The sequence below is a fragment of the Marmota marmota genome, unplaced genomic scaffold (assembly GCF_001458135.2).
Source record: "Marmota marmota marmota unplaced genomic scaffold, marMar, whole genome shotgun sequence".
In the NCBI taxonomy this organism is placed as follows: Eukaryota; Metazoa; Chordata; class Mammalia; order Rodentia; family Sciuridae; genus Marmota; species Marmota marmota.
The window spans coordinates 59,186,046-59,207,809 of NW_026000174.1; the positions used below are offsets into that span (position 1 = coordinate 59,186,046).

The following is a 21,764-nucleotide window of genomic DNA, read 5'->3' on the forward strand; positions in this document are numbered from 1 at the left end:
TTAGTGAGATTAAACAAAGTCTATTATATACCATGCTGTCTTTTCCAAGAAGTTATCTATTTTCAATAGTTGAATTAGTAACATTAAACAATATTACAAATTGATTGCCTATGTGTCAAGTACAATTAATATAAAATAGAAAAATGCAAAACCATATTTCAGTCAACATTGGGACAATGAGCAGATTTGTTCACACAGGCAAAATAACAAATCTGTCAGAGAGATGCAACTTTCAGAGGTTTTGGTTTATGCTGTAAATTTCAAATCTGTTCAATGAAACCATAGCAATTTAACAAGTCAGGCTGTACATTTAAATAACTTGAGGAGTAAAACAAAGTCACTTCACAGCACTTTTCTTTGAATAAACAATGAATTTAAGGAAAACAAATATTTCTTTCCCACAAATATCTCTTTCAGCTTCCAATCGTATTTCCAGAATCTCCAAATGCTGGCAATCCTTAATACTAGGAGAAAAACAAACACACAAAAACCTCTTTACAAGATATCAAAGTACAAAAACACCATTTAGGGTAATCATACTATAAATACACAATTCGGACTTAACTATTCTCTCTTTTTCTCCATCCTGATTCCTGAAGGCACATGGCTCAGAAAAATTGCACCCAGGTGAGAGAGTTCATTCTCATGGGCCTCACGGATCGCCAGGAGCTGAAGATGCCCCTCTTTGTGATGTTCTTATCCATCTATCTTTTCACTGCAGTAGGCAACCTGGGTTTGATCGTGGTCATTAGAACAGATTCAAGACTCAACACACCGATGTACTTCTTCCTTAGCAACCTGGCTTTTGTTGATTTCTGTTACTCTTCTGTCATCACACCCAAAATGCTTGGGAATTTCTTGTACCAGCAAAATGTTATATCCGTCAGTGCATGTGCTGCACAGTTAGGCTGCTTCCTCAGCTTCATGGTATCTGAGTGCTTGTTACTAGCTTCCATGGCCTATGACAGATATGTGGCCATTTGCAACCCTCTGCTCTACATGATCACAATGTCCCCAGCTACCTGTATTCAGCTTATAGCTGTACCCTACGGCTTCAGCTTCCTGATGGCACTGTTTCATACCATCCTTACTTTCCATCTCTGCTACTGCCACTCCAACACTGTCAATCATTTCTACTGTGATGACATGCCCCTCCTCAGACTGGCTTGCTCAGACACACACTCCAAACAGCTGTGGGTTTTGACCTGTGCTGGTGTCACATTCATCTCTTCTGTTCTCATAGTCTTTGTCTCCTACATGTTCATTATTTCTTCCATCCTGAGGATGCGCTCGGCTGAGGGGAGACGAAAAGCCTTCTCCACATGTAGCTCCCACATGCTGGCAGTGACCATATTCTATGGGACCTTGATCTTCATGTACCTACAGCCCAGCTCTAAGCATTCCCTTGACACAGATAAAATGGCCTCCGTCTTCTACACAGTGATCATCCCCATGTTGAACCCCTTGATCTATAGCCTCAGGAACAAGGATGTGAAAGAGGCTCTGAAAAAAATCATGAACAGACAACAGGCTTGTGTGTCCATAAAACTAAAAAAAAACTTCAATAAACAAAAATAGGCTTCCCTTCATCCTATTTTTCCTCATTAATAAAACTAGCTATGGTGACTTTGTTGTATCTGATATTCAATAAATATCTGTTCATTAAAAAGTGAAATCATTCTGTGTATTTTTTGGTACGTAATTTTGACTTATTTCACATGTAGAGGATACCATAATGATTTACATTGTAATTTCTCACCTAAAAAATGTTTTTTTAAAAATTATCTCATCCAATAGGTATAAAACTAGATACTTGTCTATAATAGACAAAAGCAAAGGCGCCCCAAATGCCTAGTCTAGGATTATATGAGTGCTTTAACATTATATTCAAAATTGAATTTGAATAATACATTCCAAATTAAATGGAATGATATTCTCTGATAAAATTATACAAATAATGACCCAGACATTCCACTGAAGATGATCTTTCCCTTAGCAGAGATTAGGCAATGCCTGCAATTGTTATTGATTTTCATATGAGAGTGTGGGGTCAAATAATGTTACTGCTACAGAGAGGGGAAGGCCAGATGTGATGAAAATATTCTACTAAGCACAGCATAGTCCTTCATGCAAAGATTTATCCAGGCCACAATTGTTATAATGGCAATTCTGAGAAAGTGTGTTCTGAACCACTATATGCTTAACAATAGTTATATTGTCACCTGGTTGATTGTCAGTGCTGCTCAAAATTTTAGAACCTTGCTAGTTTTCTCTTTCTCTTTGTTCTACCTATTAAGATTGGTATTATAGTTAAAATCCCAATTAATTTTGTTTTAATTTTTCTTGTTTGTCAGTTTTTTATCTCAGATATTTGGGGGTTCATTTATCATTTTTGCATGAATTTATAATTGCTAAATTTGCTTGTTTTCTCCTGTTACCTAAACTCTGTTTTCTGGTGGTGATTATTTTCTTAAAGTCTTATTTTTTTCCCACTGTCTTTAGTGTAACAATTTCAGCTTTCTCTTGGTTGTTATTTGCATGGATTAGTATTGCATACTTTTAGTTTATATGTCTTTTTTAGTATGATTGGTGTTTCTTAAGGACAGAAATCTTGACTCTTTAATAAACTCAATACTCTGCCATTTTGATTAGAGTATTTAATCAATTCATATTTCTTATAATTATTGGTGAAATTGAATTTATGTTTGTTATTTCACTAACTATATTCTAAATTATTTATACTTTTATGTTTCTTTATTTCAGCACTTCTGGACTCTTTTGTTTTGCAATATTTTACTTAGATATTTACTTCCTAATTTGTTAAATAAACAAGTACACACACACATACACACACACATACATACACCCTGGCACACAGCGCCCCCACCAGTTTTTGATTTTGCTCATCCTATTTGATATTGGTGTGGGTTTTGTTGCTTTTATTTGTTTACTCAGTGACTTTTCTGGGGGTAATTCTGGAAAATCTGTCTTTCCTATAATGTGTGGTTCTATAGTTTAAATGTTGAATATGCTCAAAAAGCCCAAGTGTCCAAACACCACAAACACTGCCATTTTATATAGTTCACGCAGTTTTACTTGAATAAAGATTTTTCACATTATTTTTAAAATTTGACTAATTCCAAGAATTCTGGGAAATGAGATTTTCAAATGTGTACCAGTGTTTTTCTTGATTTTATGTAGGGATGTATTCCTGGAAGTCCTTGTCACACAATTCCAGAAGTCCCTCACATGTCTTTTTCTTGATCAAAAACATAATTAGCATTATGGTTTAGATATGAGGTATCCTCCAAAAGCACACATGTAAGACAATGCAAAAAAGACTAGAGGTGAAATGATTGGGTTATCAGAGCCTAAACTTAATTGGTGTGCTAATTCACTCATAGGGATTAACTGAGTACAAAATGTATGCTGGTAGAGTGTGGCTAGAGGAGACGGATCGTTGGAAGTATGTCTTTGGGGTATATATTTTATCTTTGGTTAGAGAAGAAGTCTTTCTCTCTGTTTCACGATTCCAGGTTCTGATCTCACTCTTCTGCTATGAAGTTCTGCCTCCCCTCAGGTCCAGGGCAAAGGTGTCACCTATAGACTGAGGTCTCTGAAACCATGAACCCCCAGATAAACTTTTCATCTTCTGATTATTTTAACAGGTCCTTGGTCACAGAGCCAAAATTAGCAGACTAAAATAGAAATTGTTACTGAGATGTAGGGTCATTTTTATGACTAACCTACTTAATCTGTGGTTTAGAAGCTTGTAAAACTTTTTAGAATTTTTGTGGGTGAAATTTTCAAAATTTTGGAGACAAAATATGGAAAAACTTCAGAATATTGTCAGCAGAGCTCCATAGGTGACTCTGGTAGGAGCTCAAAGCACCAGAGTGCTGATAGGATTATGGACAGTGAAGACTGGACTCATAAAGTTTCTGAGGGGGAAGACTCCATTGGAAATTGAACTAAAGATCATTTGTGTAGCATTATGGCTAAGAAGTTGTTTACATTTTACCCATGTTCTGAGATTTTCTGTGAGGCTGAATTTCTTAACCTGGTGGAAGAAATTTCTGAGAAGCATAGCATTCAAGCTGTGGCATGGATATTGTTGGTGGCTTTTGGTCAAGTTTATTGTGGTTATCAGGAGCATAAAGCACACAGAAATATTTGAAAAACTTGCATTTTGGCCAGAAATGATTTTATGTGGGATGCATTCATGGAAGGCCTTACCACACTGTTGAGAGCCACAGCCTAAGGGGCCCCAGCAAACTTTCAGACTGGCAGCTGATGATTGGCTCACAGTGGCCCCAGCAACATCAAGCTGATTGGCTCCTCTGCGGTGATGCTCATCTGGCTGTTTCCCTGCCCTTTCAGGCCCGGAGCTGCTCATTGGGGGACTTTTTTGGCTCTGCCCACATGACCCAGCCAATCGGCCTCAAGAGCAGGAGGATTGTGGGAGGTGGAGAGGCTGGTGGGTGTGGGAGAGACTTGTGGGAAGCCGGTGGTGGCAGTTGGGGCTCTGAGGGTTTTTCCTGAGAGGCTGTTTTGTTTGGCGTGTGTGGTTCTAAAAATAAAGTTAGTTTCTTTTGACAAGTGGCTCCTGAATTGTGCCCAGCCAGACTGCAGCATTTGGTGGCTCGCACGGGGAGTGACTGAGGGTAAGTAAACTGCTCGCCCCTGAGGGCAGGGGGAGAGGATGGGTAGCCATTTTAAGATTCCTCTTTTGTTTTGCTTCACTTTTGTTTTAAGAAGTTGCCTGTCCCTGGAGATGTGTAAGATGGAAGAAAAACCGCTCACATCTGAGGAACAGATAGGGAGAAAGGACGGATGGACATTTCAGGAGGCTATTATAATGATTTTGTGTTGTTCCAATTTTGTTTCACTCAGTTTCAGTTTTGTTAGGCGTTATCTTGTTGAGTTGTATTATAGTAGAAATACGGGATCAGAAATTAGTAAAAAACAAACTGAAAGAGTGTTAAGTAAATTGTTAGAGGAAGGAGGCATCTCAGTAAAATCAAGAACAATCAGGGCATACGTTGATACAATACAAAAATGTAGCCCATGGCTTTTTAAGGAGGAGTTGTTAAATATATCACAATGTAACCATCATGGTGAAGAGTTAAAAAGAATAGAAAAGAACAGCCCAGGGACTCTGCCAGTTGGCACATTGCCATTGTGGACATTCGTATCTGGTTTGCTTAGTTCAAAGCCTTCAATTCAAACAAAGGTAGAGGAAGGAGAAGACATATTGATTCAAGTAAAAGAGAAGGTCTCTCAAGTTAGTCAGAAAGAGGAAAAGATTCAAGTAAAAGAGAAGGTCTTTCGAGCTAGTCAGACAGAGGAAGGAAGTTTAGAGCAGAAAAAGCCATCAGGGGAAAAGTTACAACAGGAGACTGCTACTAACACTTTTCTATCACCAGAGGGCGTAAGTGTCCAACCAACAGCACCACCTCTACAGGAGACTGCTACTAACACCTTTCTATCACCAGAGGGCATAAGTGTCCAATCATCAGCTGGCAGTCTGAAAGTTTGCTGGGGCCCCTTCGGCTGTGGCTCTCAACACCACACAATTCCAGAAGTCCTTCATATATCTTTTTCTTGATCAAAAACATAAGAATTAATTAGTGTTATGTTTAGATATAAGGTATCCTCCAAAAGCACACATGTAAGACAATGCAAAAAAGACTAGAGGTGAAATGATTAGGTTATCAGAGCCTAAACCCACTTTGCATGTTAATTCACTGGGACTAAAAAAGGTGTGATTATTAAAGACATTATAGCCATTTAGTAAATGCTAAATACTTTCCCCAGAAACATAAGGAAATAAGATTCATCTCAGAAATTGAAAATACCACACCCATATCAGGCTATGGCTGCAAAAGTACAAAGTTCTTTGAGAAAAAGACATGGCAGCATCCTGTTTGCACTGGGGGAACTAGAAAGTTTTCACCATGCTCAGCCACCCAGAAACTCAGAGGCTGCTTCAGTCAGAATTCCAGGTGTTTTCAATTAGACCATTATAATTATACATAATTTTTGGATTCATTATGACAAATAATACATGAAAGGAATTTGAATTCAATCCCCATTTTCCCCTCTTTTCCTTTCCTCCTCCCTATTCCTATTCTCCCTTCTCTACCAATCTTCATTTCACTCCTTTATTTATTTATGATTGTTTTTCCTACTTATACATAAAGGTGAAATTTCCTTTGGTACATTTACATATGTATATAAAAAGATTTTGTTAAAATTATTCCATTCCCCATTCCCTTCCACCATCTCTCTCACTCTGGATTTTAACCCAAGTTCCTATCATGGAACATTAATACTACCATCACAGTAACATGAAGATTAATTCTTTCAACCTAAAATTTTCTCTTTGTATTTAATAGTCAAATATTTTGATTTCTCCTAGACTTTTTCCTACTGGGAAAAACTCTTTGACATTAAGATTAAGAAATGAGAAGATGAAACCGACCTGTAAAGAAACTTTGCTAACCATTTTTAATTTGATGTTGAAAGAATGTTGTAACAAAAGAAAAATCCTAAAAATTCTGCTTAACAATTTCTGCTCATTGCCATTTGAATTTCATTTAATTTATTTATGTGTATAAATATGCATAGAAAATTTCTCTTTAGTTGTTCAAATCCCAATACCAGACACAAAGTCATGATGCTTTATAACAAGACATAAATATTAGTAGGGATTTTTTCCCTCCATATAAAGTATGTTTGCAAATTTAGACAAACTTATAGAGTATATATTCATTTTTATTATTATCTTAAAGATAATTACATTGTCCGAAACCATGTAAAAATTTTTATTTAATGCCTGTATATAAAGCAGATAACTCCACCACTCTATTCTCACAAAACCTATTCATCATCAAATCCAGAATCCCTGGGAATGTCTGCTTCTCTCAAGGTTTATGTCAAATGCATTGCTGACATTTGCACAAATGTATTTTAAGCTTACTGTGTGTGAACTCACTTAAAAAAAAATATTCGGTCTATTTGAGTTCTATAGAAGATATACTCGGACATATGACCTATCCTCAGTAACATGTTGACCTCTCTAAATTATTAAGATAGCAGAAAATTCTGCTTTTGAAAAACAAAAATTATTTCATAATTTCTTTTTCCCCCTTCCACTTCATTCCCCACAAAGCCTTTTGCATTGTAGATAATTATTATTTTTTTTTATTTCTCAAAGATATCCCCTTATTCAATTCAGGCTGCCATAACAAAATACCATACAATGGGCAAATTAAATGATTGTAATTGATTTCACCACTGTCCTGGAAACCAGAAGCCCAAGATCAAATTTTTTGTCTAATTTGGTTACTAGTTGGACATGTCTTTTTACCTTTTAAGCAGGTTTCATCTTTCTGTGTCTTCATACATCCTCTTTGTGGGGACACAAAAAGGAGGAGATAGAAGAAGAGAGAGGGAGAAAGCACACTCTGGGTATCTCTCTTCCTAAGGTCACTAATCCATCATGAAACCCCCACTCCCATGACCTCTTCTAGTCCTGATTACCTCCCCAAAGCACCATCTTCAAATACCATCACATTGGGGGTTAATGTTCAAAATATGAATGGGGGCGTAATGCACTCATAGCTAGTGTATTCTTCTCTGGTAAATATTAAAAGCATATACTTTTCTCGCTATGACCTCAGTTGCTTAAGAAAATAATCTTAAAGAGTACTCTTTAGACAAGATAAAAAGAAATTAAGTGATAATTTATATAAATCATGAGCATTTCAAAAAGGAAATTAATTAGTACATTATGTCTTAAAATACTTTGGAATAGGGTCTTGGGAGTTGGCTACTCAGTATTTTGAAAAATACGCTGTAAGAATATTCACAGTGCAATTCTTTTCTCTTGTTCAAAGATAAATTCAAACCCTGTCACTAAACAACAACATCAGAATGAACGAGGAAAACAAGAATCATTTAACAAATAGCATTCCCAAAATGGAAGTACTAGGGCAGTAAGTGATGCTACCTGCAGATCTGTGATCTGCAATTCCTCAAAACCACAGAACAAGTCTAATTCATCTCTAGTCTATCATGGGAAATAGGCTGTAATTTTTATGAGGATTGCATCAGTCTTCCTTTGGGATACAGTCACTAACAAAATCCTTTAGGTTGGTGCTGCCCAAACACCTGCGGAGATGAAATAGGAACGCGTTCTACCCAAGTAAGTGTGAAAAATATACTTCAAAATTGGGATCAAAATGAACATTTTAAAACTGAAGTATATAGAATCCAATAGGTTTTAGATTAAAATGTTTCAGCCCGGAGCAGTGGCACACACCTGTAATCTCAGCTGCTCAAGAGGCTGAGGCAGGAGGATCGAAAGTTCAAAGACAGCCTCAGCAAAGGTAAGGTACTAAGCAACTCATTGAGACCCTAAATAAAATATAAAATAGGGCTGGGGATGTGTCTCAGTGGTTGAGTACCCCTGGGTTCAATCCCCAGTAAAAAAAAAAAATAAGTGACACTTTCTAAAATAAAGCTAAATAATATTTCCTCTACTTTTGTTTAAGTTATATATTTATGCATTATTATATAAAATGTATGTCCTTTTAGTTTGAACTGGAAAAACATTTCAGAATTCCAATATATAATGTATTAGATTATTTAGAAAATTAGTAATTCAATCAACTAGTTTGAAATCTATGTTAAAACTGTCCTCACTTTTGCAAAAGTTAGACATTTTTCCTCAGATGAGAAGAGAGTGTACCCAAACCAAATCATCAATATCTCACTTTGATACAAATAAAGATATTATTTATATTATTTATGAACAAGAATCATTAGGTATTGAAATGCTTTTGCAAAAATGAATCTAAAATTTTCCATTACCAAACATCTAGAAGGGGCTGCAGTAGGAAATGATTGAAAAAGTCATGATTTCCACTTGTGAGCTTACAATCTGTCAAAAGAAGAGATGTGCAAACAGCTGCCTGCCATTTGTGTGAGATGAATTGTAAATAAGTTTGCATAAAATGTTTTCATAACACAAAGATGAAAGGTGGTAACCAAGCCTGGGGATGGAAAATAAGAGAAGCCTAGAAGGATAAAGTGCAGTTTTTCACAGGGAAGAGAACATATGAGAACAGGTAACACTGTATTCTACTGGAGAACTTCAAGACAATTGTCTTCATTATATTCCTGTGTATTAGTTTTGACAGAAGGGTAGCGATGTGGCTGGAATTAACATGGGAAATATTGCAAAAGGTTATATGAAATGCCTTTTCAAGTTTAATGCATACTCTACCTTTGAGACAAAACAAAGTAGCAAATTGAACTTCAAATAGGTGTTAAAGAGTGTGGTCTTATCAGGTTATCTCCAGACATGGAAAACAAAATTTCATTAAATTAGCTTCCCAATTACAACCATGCACCACATAACAATGTTCAAATCAACAGTGGACCACATGTATAATGGTGGCCCCATAAGTTTGTAACGCCTTGTGATGTTTCAGCCATTTTAGGTTGTGCAAATAATCTGAGATTTGCACACAATAACAAATTTGCTTTCTGGTGCATTCTCAGAGTGTATCATGGTTATTAATCAAGTGGTGGCTATACTCAAAAGAAGACTTTCAAATTTGTAGAAACACAAACTAGGCTAGCTAAATCTTTTACTACCTATCTATCTCAGGTAATAGTAAGCAACAGCACTGATCTTTGATCAGCCTATTATGAGTGGTTGTCCTCATTATAGAAAGTAGTAGATACATGTATGCATACATACTAAAAACGTGATATTCATGTCTACACTAGATGAATATTTAACTTCTTTCTTTCAAATAGATCTAATAGCATGAGTCAACCCAGAGGGAAACTTTCCATTTACTTACTAGTAAAAAGGGAGCTTACCTCTATTTAATGTAGAACCAAGAGCATTTTAAATCTTTGTCAAACTACCAGTGCATTTCATTGCCATTATTCAAGCTCAAGCTTCATATTTTTTAATGCTATGCCACATTGCTTCTCTATAAAGAAGAAAAAACATTATGATAAAAATAACACATCATGGGATATTGTATAAGTGAGACTGTACCTGATGGAAGCAAAGCCTGTTGGTGTAGAGTCAGGATAGATGACCAATCTAATTCAGGAAGTATTTTCTGAGGATCTACTGAATAGTGACCTCTGTGCCACAAGTTCTAGAAATAGAAAAGAACTTTCATATGCTTTTCTCCAAAGATAATTATGTTTCTTAAGATTTTGATTTAGTGGTAAAAGATACTTATTTTTAAAACATAAATCCTGGTGTATGTATATGTATATGTATATGTATGTAGACATATCTGCATGCATATATTTAGAAGCATATGTGCACACTCAAAGATAAATTCACACATTCTCTATCTCACAGACACATGTATTTTCTTAACAGGAATATAGCATAAAATGATTGGTGCAAGTACTAAGTCTGAGAAAAAGTGACACTATAAAAATATCTAAAAAATAACTAAAGAAATTGTCCTGAGGAGCCGAGGGTATTTTTTGCTGCTGGGAAGTGGTTGTAGAGAAGCAGTATATGTTTGCATTTCTGAAGCTGGTGGCAAACTTGGAAGACTTGGGGAGGTAAAGGAGTGAGTGCTAAATCATCTCTATGAAACATTATTGAAAAGTGAAAACACTGACTATTTTAATAGCATACATTATATTTTTATAAAAGAAAATAATGCATTCTGGTAATTCTTCTGGATTTATGTAATCATATATATTACAAGATAATCATCTTTTAGATATTTTTGTATGTTCTATGACAGTTTATAACACATGTTTCTTGCATTTGGATCATGGATCAAGATGCCTCTAGTCAAGACAAGAGGTTCAGTTTGAGCAGGCACAAATGCATAATTGCCTATTCCTTTTTAAAAATAATGTTTCTTTAAAATGAAGATGCATTTTTGTTTTTTCACATGCAAATTATAATATAGGATACTCAAGACGTATGGGTCCATCTTTTCCTCCATGTAAACGTTGCTGTCATTAGGTATAAACAAATCTATGTGTGAGGTTGGCAAAATGGAATGTAGCTTATTTTTTTTTAGTATGAATAAAAAATGAATTATAATTCTATTTTAAAGTGACTGCTTTCCATGGAGTACATGCTTAATAAACATTCTAGAGCCAATAAATACAAACTCTACAATCTGAAACCATTCTGAGATAACCAAAAAAAAATATGCTTCAAGACCCATTAGTCAAAATTAGATTGGAAATACAAGTTATTTTGTTTGTGTAGTATTTACACCAACTCTCTTTTCTTGTGCTTCTAAAGCAGTATATATGTTTTCTTCAAAATTGCTTTTAGTTTTTTTATGCAGTGGCAGGGGGATATAAGATATTACATTTAGGAATTGTGTACCAAGAAACCATATGTGTGTGTGTGTGTGTGTGTGTGTGTGTGTGTGTGTGTATTTATACACTCTCCTAAACCAAACTTTATGTTGATATTTGTTTTCCAACTATAAACAGTCCAAAGTAAAATGTGAAGATATTCCTTTTAAAACAATATGCTAAGGATGTAATTCTTTGATAAAATCTTGCCCCAAATATTAGAAATCAGAAATAATTAATAGTGGGAGAAAAAGGAGTACAGCAGAGGTAAAAGGCATGAAACATCATCTGTTCAACAGGATCAGACACAGTTAGCAAGAAAAAAATAAGGAGAAACAAATGTGTTAGGTGATCTTTAGTCCAAGGAATTCTCTGTTGGGCAACTGGGCATTTTGTTTTTTGTTAAGTAAAAAGAGAGATGATGGCAGCTAGCTATATCAAAACTCAGTTATCAGTTGGGTTATTCCAATATCATTAGTCTTTTGTGGTTGCCTGTGATGTGTTGTGTGGTGACCCTGAAAAGTCATATATATANTTAAAAATGCTCTCTCTCTCTCTCTCTCTCTCTCTCTCTCTCTCTCTCTTATTTTAAAGGATTAAACTGTGAGGGTTTTAGAGTTTTACAAGAGACTATTAGTGAAAAACAACCTGATATATTCAACTTACTAAGGCCCTACTCTTTCCCCCTAATCTTTCAGCAGGGCCCAAGGGAGGCTAAAGTTTAGATCACTCTATTCTCCACAAGAACTTTGATTCACTATTAAATTCTGTTTAATGAAGATGACTTTGCCATTCCACGGCCATCATCTTCCTATATGTGGGACAATGCAGTATCCGCCTTGTATAAAGGGAAATTGTTCTTTCTTTTTAGTTACCCCAGTTAAATAGACTCATGGAAAATCACATGCACAAGAGACCTGTGAAATCAGTAATAGTATGAATTGCTAGGGTGCCATGGGGAAGCAAGTTAAGGAAATAACAATTTTGCTTAAGTACACACTTGTTCATGTATTACAGCTTGTCATGTTTATGATGAGAGCAAATCAAATGGAGAGAAAGAGAGAGAGAAGGAGAAGGTGAGAAGAGGAGAGGAAGGAAGAGAGATTCTCTTAATGGCAGAAGTAAAGTTATAACTACTTGCTGTGTTACCAATCATATTGTATATACTTCTTGTCTTGGAGATAAAAATCTAAGATGAGAGGTACATGTCTGCTTTAATGTATGACAAATTTCTGATATATAAATAATACATGGTAAAAAATAACAAATTATGTAATAAACTGTGGTTCTGAAGTTAAGCTATTATAATTAATAAAATTTCAATATTACAAAGTTTAACAAATATACTAATGAAATAAAATAAATGTAAAAATGATTTTAATATGTGAGGTGTTTTGTTATTGTTTGTTTATTTTTCGGTACTGGGGATTTAACTCAGTGGCACTCAACCACTGAGCCACATCCCAGTCCTGTTTTGTATCTTATTTAGAGACAGGGTCTCACTGAGTTACTTAATGCCTGAGGCTGGCTTTGAACTTGCAATCTTCCTGCCTCAGCCCCCTGAGCCTCTCGAATTACAGGCATGTGCCACTGCACCTGCACTAATATATGTTTTTAAGTAAATACTAAAGATATGACAGGACCCATACAAATTGATGTAAATCCATTAAAAAGCGAATGCCATTTTTATTTTAGTAAAGCAAAATATATTTAAGGCATATGGATATTCATTGTTTTCAACCTGGTAAGTTGGTACTTCCCATACAAAGATGTCTTTGCAACTCTCTATCAGGAAACATGTGAACAAACAATGTTGGTCGTGTGTTGGTGGAATAAATTTACATGGACAATTGCTCCAAATATTTATAGGTCTTCGTCTATATTGGTATTATGTCTATTTCCTCCCTTCTTATTGTCTTTATCTCCTATCTGTACATTATTTCTGCCTTCTATGGATTCTCTTAGCTGAGGAAAGATAGCTACTTTGAGAATATAATGATAAGGTTTAGAGACTCTTGAGTCTACAAGCATGAGTTTGAAATCCACCTGTTTGAATTCAGTTTCTTAAATGATTAGAGACTTCTATCATTTTTATAATGAGGTTATTTTTGTGTCTTTCATGTTAATCTTCTGCAATATTATGAAGATGCATAGAAAGTTATAGTGAGCTCTTTGTGGTAAGAAATGTAATTAGAATAAAAAAAAACAGAGAATTCCAATATGTTGGCATGGGACATAGGTGCGATGGCTTAAGTGACACCCCTAGAATAGATTTATTCATTTATGATACTAATATCAACATTTCTTAATAAAATAATATTTTTAAATATTTGAAAGATTAATGTTAAATTTTAAGTAAGACAATGCAAAGTACTTTAAATAAAGAATGAGTCACTGCAGACTGACTCCCAACCATCAACTCTTGACTTTGTAAATACAATTTGGAGGATTGTATTCATATAATTGTAAATTCAATTAATATTGTGTTTCTCACAAAACATCTCCTTTTGATCTTCATTCCACTGTCAGATTTCAATATTAATATACTATCATATTTGCATTAAATTATTTTTTGGAATATTAAATAAATATAGAAATATTAAGCTTGATTAGACTCTCCATCTTCTTCATCCACATGTTCCAAAGACACATGGCTCAGAAAAATTGCACCCAAGTGACAGAGTTCATTCTCGTGGGCCTCACGGATCGCCAGGAGCTGAAGATGCCCCTCTTTGTGACGTTCTTATCCATCTATCTTTTCACTGCAGTAGGCAACCTGGGTTTGATCGTGGTCATTAGAACAGATTCAAGACTCAACACACCGATGTACTTCTTCCTTAGCAACCTGGCTTTTGTTGACTTCTGTTACTCTTCTGTCATCACACCCAAAATGCTTGGGAATTTCTTGTACCAACAAAATGTTATAGCCTTCAGTGCATGTGCTGCACAGTTAGGCTGCTTCCTGGCCTTCATGACGGCTGAGTGCTTGTTACTGGCTTCCATGGCTTATGACAGATACGTGGCCATATGTAGCCCTCTGCTCTATATGGTGGTCATGTCCCCAGGAGTCTGCATTCAACTTGTAGCTGTCCCCTATAGCTACAGCTTCCTGGTTGCACTCTTCCATGTGGTCCTTACCTTCCGCCTGTGCTACTGCCACTCCAACACCATCAACCATTTCTACTGTGATGACATGCCCCTCCTCAGGCTCACTTGCTCAGACACCCACTTCAAACAGCTGTGGATCTTTGTCTGTGCTGGTGTCATGTTTATTTCCTCCCTTCTGACTGTCTTCGTCTCCTACATGTACATTATTTCTGCCATCCTGAGGATGCGTTCAGCTGAGGGAAGACACAAAGCTTTCTCCACATGTGGCTCCCACATGCTGGCAGTGACCATATTCTATGGGACCCTGTTCTTCATGTACTTACAGCCCAGCTCTAACCATTCCCTTGACACAGATAAAATGGCCTCCGTCTTCTACACCGTGATCATCCCCATGTTGAACCCCTTGATCTACAGCCTCAGGAACAAGGAGGTCAAAGAGGCTCTGAAGACAATCCTCAAGAGAAAAATGGCTTTTATGTTTATGAAATTAAGAAAGTGATTTGAATAAGTAAAAGTGGACTTTTTAGTGTGTTTCTGTTTGCTTTTTTATACTTTTTTTTGGCACTGAAAATATATCAGCATGATTGTTTCTTAATATGTAATTTATGTACATCTGTTCAACTTTTTATTTGTTTTAATTAGTTATACATAACAGTAAAATTCATTTATGCACTTTAATATATCATACATAGATGGGATATAATTTTTTCACTTTATAACAAAATTCCTATAAATTTTCACATAGACTGTGACTTTAGGTATAAAAAGAACTGTAAGAATTTATACCCTTTCTCTCATTTTTCAAATGGAAAATGTATGAACAATAGTTTTCTGGTCCATAAGAATTTGTGCCAGTTTTCCAATGAAAAATACACAAAAACTGTCAGTATATACCTAACTATAGTCATAGCATAGACAAAAGTTCAGAATTCCCTTCTATACCAATCCTCAATTTTAAATTCTAAGAGTGCATTACAATTTTCCATATGAAAATCAAAGTTTCCTCGGGTGATACATTTCTTAGAGCCCTAATTTTTTGAAACCATACATGACAGTATAAATCTGCCATTTAATTTGCATCTGCCAACTTGTCTATATTAAAAGGAACATTCTACTCTTACCTTACCACTGATCAAACATGACCTTTTACCGTCCTGGAATTCTTTAATTGAGATGATTTCTTATGTCTAGAGACCACATTATGTTTCTTTGTCCAGATTATCTAAAAAGATATAATTCAGAGATAGAATTATACTTCAGTCTACCCCCGAATTACATTTCAGGGGGAGGGATATCAAATTCTAAGCAAATATGCTCACAGTTGATTGACACAAAGCTTTTATGTTTATAGATCATTTTGTTCATAGACCATTTACCAGCACTTGGGATTACAAGTAGTTCTCCTAGGAAAATTATGTCTGGGTGACCTGGTCATTATTTATTAGAGCGTATATTACAACACAATGTCCAGTGGGCAAGGCAGCCCTATGCAAAGAGACAATGCCTCCTAATCAAAGATGGTGCTTAGATTCCAAACATATCATTGTAGTACATGTATGTTATACTGGATGAGTCAACTTTCACATCAGTTAAATGAGAAAATTGTTAATCTAATCTTTTTGAGAATTAAGCAACATCAAAAGTTTATAATGGGAGTTTGTACATTATCTCCCTTTTTTCTATGAGCCAGAAGTCCTGGATTCTAATCCCAACATAATTAATTATAATTCACATGACCTAGAATAAGCAATTTACAAAAATAATGACACTACACAGCCACTGATAACCATATATATGTGGTCTCTCTCTTTGATACATATATAATATCATGATTTGACCATTTGGGTGGGGTATTGAACTCAGGGGCACTCTAACACTGAGTCACATCCCCAACCCTATTTTGTATTTTATTTATAAACAGGGTCTCACTGAGTTGCTTAGCACCTCATAGTTGCTGAGGCTGTCTTTGAACTTGTGATTCTCCTACCTCAGCTTCCGGAGTTGCTGGGATTACCGGTGTGTGCCACCGCACCTGGTTTGAGTTGACCATTTTCAATTACACAGAAGAGTTCTGAGTTTGTGACTCATGCTTACCTCTTTATTTTTGGTGTCAAATTCTTGCACCAATATGGGCACCAAAGAGGCACAAGTATAGAGATAGAAGAGGGAAAATGAAGTTATCAATATTCGTAAATATGGACTGCATTGCAAAATAAAAATATGCGTACAAAATCAAATCAAGCTTATCGAAGCAGAGTATAGCATAAAATATAGAACATGACTAAAATTGAATCCAAAAACGGAAAGGAAGAAGGGAGGAGGCAAGGAAGGGGGGAGGAAGAGATAGATCAACAACCTCATAGATATAATTGCTATTAACCATGGAAATCAGAGTCACAATCCTATGCAAGTCATTTCTGCCTGTAGGATAAGCTCAAGCCCTATGCCAATAAATCTTAGAGCTGCTATGCATGTCCTGTTTCAAGGCATAGAGATTCAGACAACACCCAGCTCAGGCTGGGCAGCTCAGGTGTCCTGATAACATGGTAGCTAGCCTGGGGTGAACTGCTCAGTTTCTCCAAGGATCTAATAAAGTCAGAAACTTTATTCTCAAAAGACAAATAATTATCCAGTGAAGAAATTATCTCTTACCCCCCAAATCATAAGTCTCTACTGTAATTCCCTTCCGGGGTTTTACAAAGCTTTATAAACACCCCTACCTTTCATGGAATTTTAGATTTTACTAGAATTTCTGTGTTGTGCTGCACATGTAGCTTACCCTGCAGGAAATGTTAGTTTGCAGAGCCATCTTTTGCTCTGGATACAGCTTACACTGTGTGGTATTTGAATTAATCAGCAAATGTGTAAGAGCAGCATTAAAATAATAAGATATAAGGAGACACCCAAGTCAAATGCCATTGTTTGCTCTTCACCTTTAAAGTTTAATTTCAGTATGTCCAAGACCACTAAATCAAATCAGAAGTTTCAAAGAAGTGGTCATCTGAATCTTCTGGGATTATTAAATTGCAGTTGACGTTCACGTTTGTTCCATCTACTTAAGGTTATAATTTCATCTTCACCTGACCCAACCATGAACTAATATGAGGTATGTTAGTAGTATTTAACCCCGTATCCTAACATTTGATTTTCAAGATTTGAAATCTAGAGTGTGGTTCAGCTTCTCTCCCAGCGTGGATAAAATGAGAGCTAGTTTACTTTTCTTTTCTTTTCTTTTTTTCTTTCTTTTTTTGTGACTATTGGAATGGAAAGGGTTAGATAAGGGTTTAATTTTATGAGAGAGAATTATATCATATTGCAATGAAGCATGATGCTGTTAATGTATTTATTTGGATGCTGAATTTTCTTCCAATGGATGTGTGTTGGTGCTGGATTGCAAAAGAAGGAATTTCCCTAATCCCTGTTGTCACTTTGACTTCACAACTTCTGCTAGAATTGAGAATTGACGACTTGCTAAATCCCTTTCGTGAGTTAAAGTCTGTCATTGAGAAGAAATGTGTTATATCTGGGAGGCACAGAAAAAAACAAAAGCTGTTGTTTTCACAGAGTAGGGTATACGGACATCATCCAAAGTGATGACATGAACATTTGATATTTCTGCAGATCTACCACTTGGTGGACACAGCCTTCTCTTAAATCTCTCCACAATCACACCTGTGTGTCAGGTTTGTATTCTTAAAATGAGTTTCTATGATGTTACAGCTTTAGCCTTCTTAATATTTACTGTTCTATTTCTTCCAAAATTACTGTAGGTCTTAACTGTGGTTTTTAAATATCTTAAATCTATAATATTTTAAGTGGCTTGTTTGTCTTGACTAAACTGAGACACTAAATAGTATTTTAACAGGGTCCACCAAAAGAATACATAAAGCTCCCAATAACGACTGTTTATATGTATAATGTATGTACTTTTTTTAAAAAACATGGGGGCACAGATTTTCACTTTAGATAAATAGAAATAAGTAAGTAAGTGTAAGTAAGTAAGAAATAAGTAAGTCAGTGTAAGTGTAAGTAAGACCATTTGAAAACTGCCTAGATTTTGGGTCCTCAAATATAGAAGAGCTAAAGAAAGAGAAGAAAAATTTGAAGATGTTGGGGTAGTTAAATAAATTTCAAAGCAAGAGTCCATAGAAAACTGAACAGTGAATGTGAATGGCAATCCCCAAAATACTGACAGCCAGCAGGGTAAGGAATCAAAGATAAGTCTCTGAGCAATTTCAAACCAACCGACTATTCTGGAAATACAGTGATTTCCTGCATGTGACTAAAAAATGACAGTAGGCAGTAGAACTTTTTAAGAACAAAACTGAATTTATGACAATAGTGATGGTGATAGTAGTAATTCCTAGTATTTTCATTACTATTAATAATGCGAATTGAGCACTTTTTAGGTATTTGAGCGCATGTTATCAATTTCTACAGTATCCAATATTTTGGAACTTGTGAAATTTTAGGTAAAGGAAACATGATTTTCATAGACTGTAGGTAAGGGTTTGGGGATAAAGTGTTATCATGTGGGCCATAAGGGTCTTCTAGAGATAAATTGATTTAACCAAACATTGGATGGTTATTCTATCAATTAATGAACAGGGCATATACCTTGTCCATCTATAGGGCTTAGGTAAAGATTATCCAAGAAGACACAGAAGACAAAAGAAAGAATGGGGCTGGGTGTGTAGCTCAGTGGTAGAGCACTTACTTAGCATATTGTGAGACCCTAAATTCAATCTCTAGCACTCCCCCAAAATGCAGAAATAATGACAATTATATGTCTCTGTTCTGCGTAAAGAAAGAATTTAAATTTTCTCATCTTTCTGGTTAATAGAAAGCAATATGCATAAAATAAACTACAGTCTAGTAGTATATTATTTTCCCTTTGTCACTGGATACTTAAAGATATAGGATAAAATAAGACTTCTGAATTATCTAAATATATATTATTCATCCTTAAGAAGAAAATTGTAAATATATATTTGTGCATATGTCTAGGTATGTGCATATATGTTTTTTTCAAAATAGTACTGATTTTTTTTTACTTTTCTCCAAAATTTCTAAATACTGCACATGGATAAAAGTATATTCAGAGCATGTAGATATGCAGGAAGAAGAATATTCTATAAATACCCCCAAATTGTATGATTAGAGATATACTGTCAATATTTTGGCTTATGACCTTATATGTTACCATTAAAGTGTTTTCTTTATACGGTTCAAAAATTTCTCATATCCTATCTTTCACACATTTTTATTTCCTTTGACTTATGCTTAATGTAGTCTTATCTACACGTGTGTACGTGTGTGCGTGCGCGCGCACACACACACATCAGAAAATCCAAGTGTAATTGAGAGTACACATCACAGTTCTCCTTTGAGTAAACATAGCACATCTTTTTGAGTCTTTCCTATTCTAATACCAATGTGGATTATTTCCTACAGAATTGAGATAACTCAGAAGGTTTTCTCTGGAGGGGTTTACTACAGAAACTTCTATATCTGCTAAATGGCCAAACACAATCATTCAGCAGTGACTGAGTTCATCCTCCTGGGACTTACAGATGATCCTGAGTTTCAGGTCATTGTTTTTGTGATCCTTCTCATCATCTATTTAGTGAGTATCATAAGTAATCTTGGATTGATTGTTCTAATCCAATTCAGTTCTCAGCTTCAATCACCCATGTACTTTTTCCTCAGCCATCTGGCTTTTGTTGATTTTTGTTATACCTCCTCTGTGACCCCAAATGCCCTGGCTAATTGTTTATGTGAAATTAAAAGTATATCCCTTTATGCCTGTGCAGCTCAAGTGTATTTCTTTGTAACATTTTCAGTGTGTGAAGTTTTCCTGCTCTCCGCCATGGCCTATGATAGATATGTGGCTATCTGTAATCCCTTGCGCTATATAATTCTCATGCCTAGGAAACTCTGCTTTCAAATAGTCACTAGCATATATATTTATGGATTCATCATGGGACTTATACAGACAGTGAGCACATTCATTTTGTCTTTCTGTGACTCGAACTTGGTCAACCAGTTCTTCTGTGATGATATCCCCTTGATTCCACTGGCTTGTTCTGACACCCAAGTCAAGGAGTTGATGTTGCTGACCATGGCTGGGTTCAACGTGTGCTTCTCTCTGCTCATAGTTCTCGTCTCCTATGTGTTCATTGTGTCTGCAATCCTGAAGAAGCACTCAGCTAAAGGAAGACAGAAGGTTTTTTCTACCTGTGCTTCTCACTTATCTTCAATTACCATGTACTATGGGACGATCATTTTTATGTACTTACAACCCAAATCTAACCATTCCCTGAATACAGACAAATTTGCTTCAGTTTTCTATGTAGTAGTGATCCCCATGCTGAATCCTTTGATTTACAGCTTAAGGAATAAGGAGGTAAAGAATTCTGTAAAGAGGATTATACATAAGGTTCATTTGAGTAGCAATAAATGAGCCAGATTGTTATTGAAAGAACGAAGGAATCTTTAACACCAGAGTTAGTGAGTCTAGATATGCCTGGGATCACAGAGTGTTGACAACCTGTTAGGAAATAGATAAACTTCTTGTCTGTGGTTACTATAACCAGTAACTTAGTTTCCTGGTTTTTCTAGAATGGAGGCTTACTGTATACATTATTTAGACATAAATAGTATGTACATAGTAGGATTTTAATAATTATTTTTGTGAATAGTTTAACTGAAAGAGACAAGCTCCCTGAGCACCGCTTGACCATAAGAGTTTTAAAAGAATAACAAGTAATGAAGATTACAAAGATGAGTAATGAAATGATGACTTTATTTCAAATGGATTTGGGGCTCAGAACTTTAGAGTACATAAGCCATTACATGAATCATGCAAAGAGGAGGTAAAATTTTATTTCATAAATGCTCTGGAAATATAGGAGAAGATCTTTTATTAGAGAATTCTTTTTGTTTTGTTTAAATACTTCCAGCAGTTTATTGACTGATTTTATAAAAATCTTGTATTTTTTTTTCACAATTTCAGCAGGTCATGATGGCATAAGCAAATGCAGCTTGTCATTCAACTGCTATTGTGATATAGTTTTGTTTTATTTCATTCCCCAAGAGTAACTTGTTACCTTTTACCTGTTCTGCTTGTTTACAAAATGTTGTGTAAAAATACAGACTTTTACCTCACAGAGTAACTTTCAGACTCATTCCAGATCTATTTTACTATGCCCGAGTTGCTTCAATATCTAAGTCACTGCTTTATTGAAGAACACAAAACTACCACCTTCAAGATAAATATTTAT

General features: G+C 35.5%; 3 protein-coding genes across 3 annotated transcripts; all 3 read left to right on the plus strand.

Annotated features, from left to right (window-relative positions):
- Positions 1–603: 603 nt before the first annotated feature.
- On the plus strand, positions 604–1,578 carry LOC107159524 (olfactory receptor 1044-like). Its single transcript, XM_015506114.1, has one exon. The coding sequence runs from the start codon at positions 604–606 to the stop codon at positions 1,576–1,578; it is 975 nt and encodes a 324-aa protein (XP_015361600.1).
- A 12,445-nt stretch (positions 1,579–14,023) lies between these two features.
- Positions 14,024–14,980, plus strand: LOC107135351 (olfactory receptor 1044). Its single transcript, XM_015477234.1, has one exon. It carries the CDS (start codon positions 14,024–14,026, stop codon positions 14,978–14,980), a length of 957 nt encoding a protein of 318 aa, XP_015332720.1.
- Positions 14,981–19,952: 4,972 nt separating this feature from the next.
- Positions 19,953–20,944, plus strand: LOC107135352 (olfactory receptor 5AL1-like). Its single transcript, XM_015477235.2, has one exon. The coding sequence runs from the start codon at positions 20,000–20,002 to the stop codon at positions 20,942–20,944; it is 945 nt and encodes a 314-aa protein (XP_015332721.1). The 5' UTR covers positions 19,953–19,999.
- Positions 20,945–21,764: the final 820 nt, after the last annotated feature.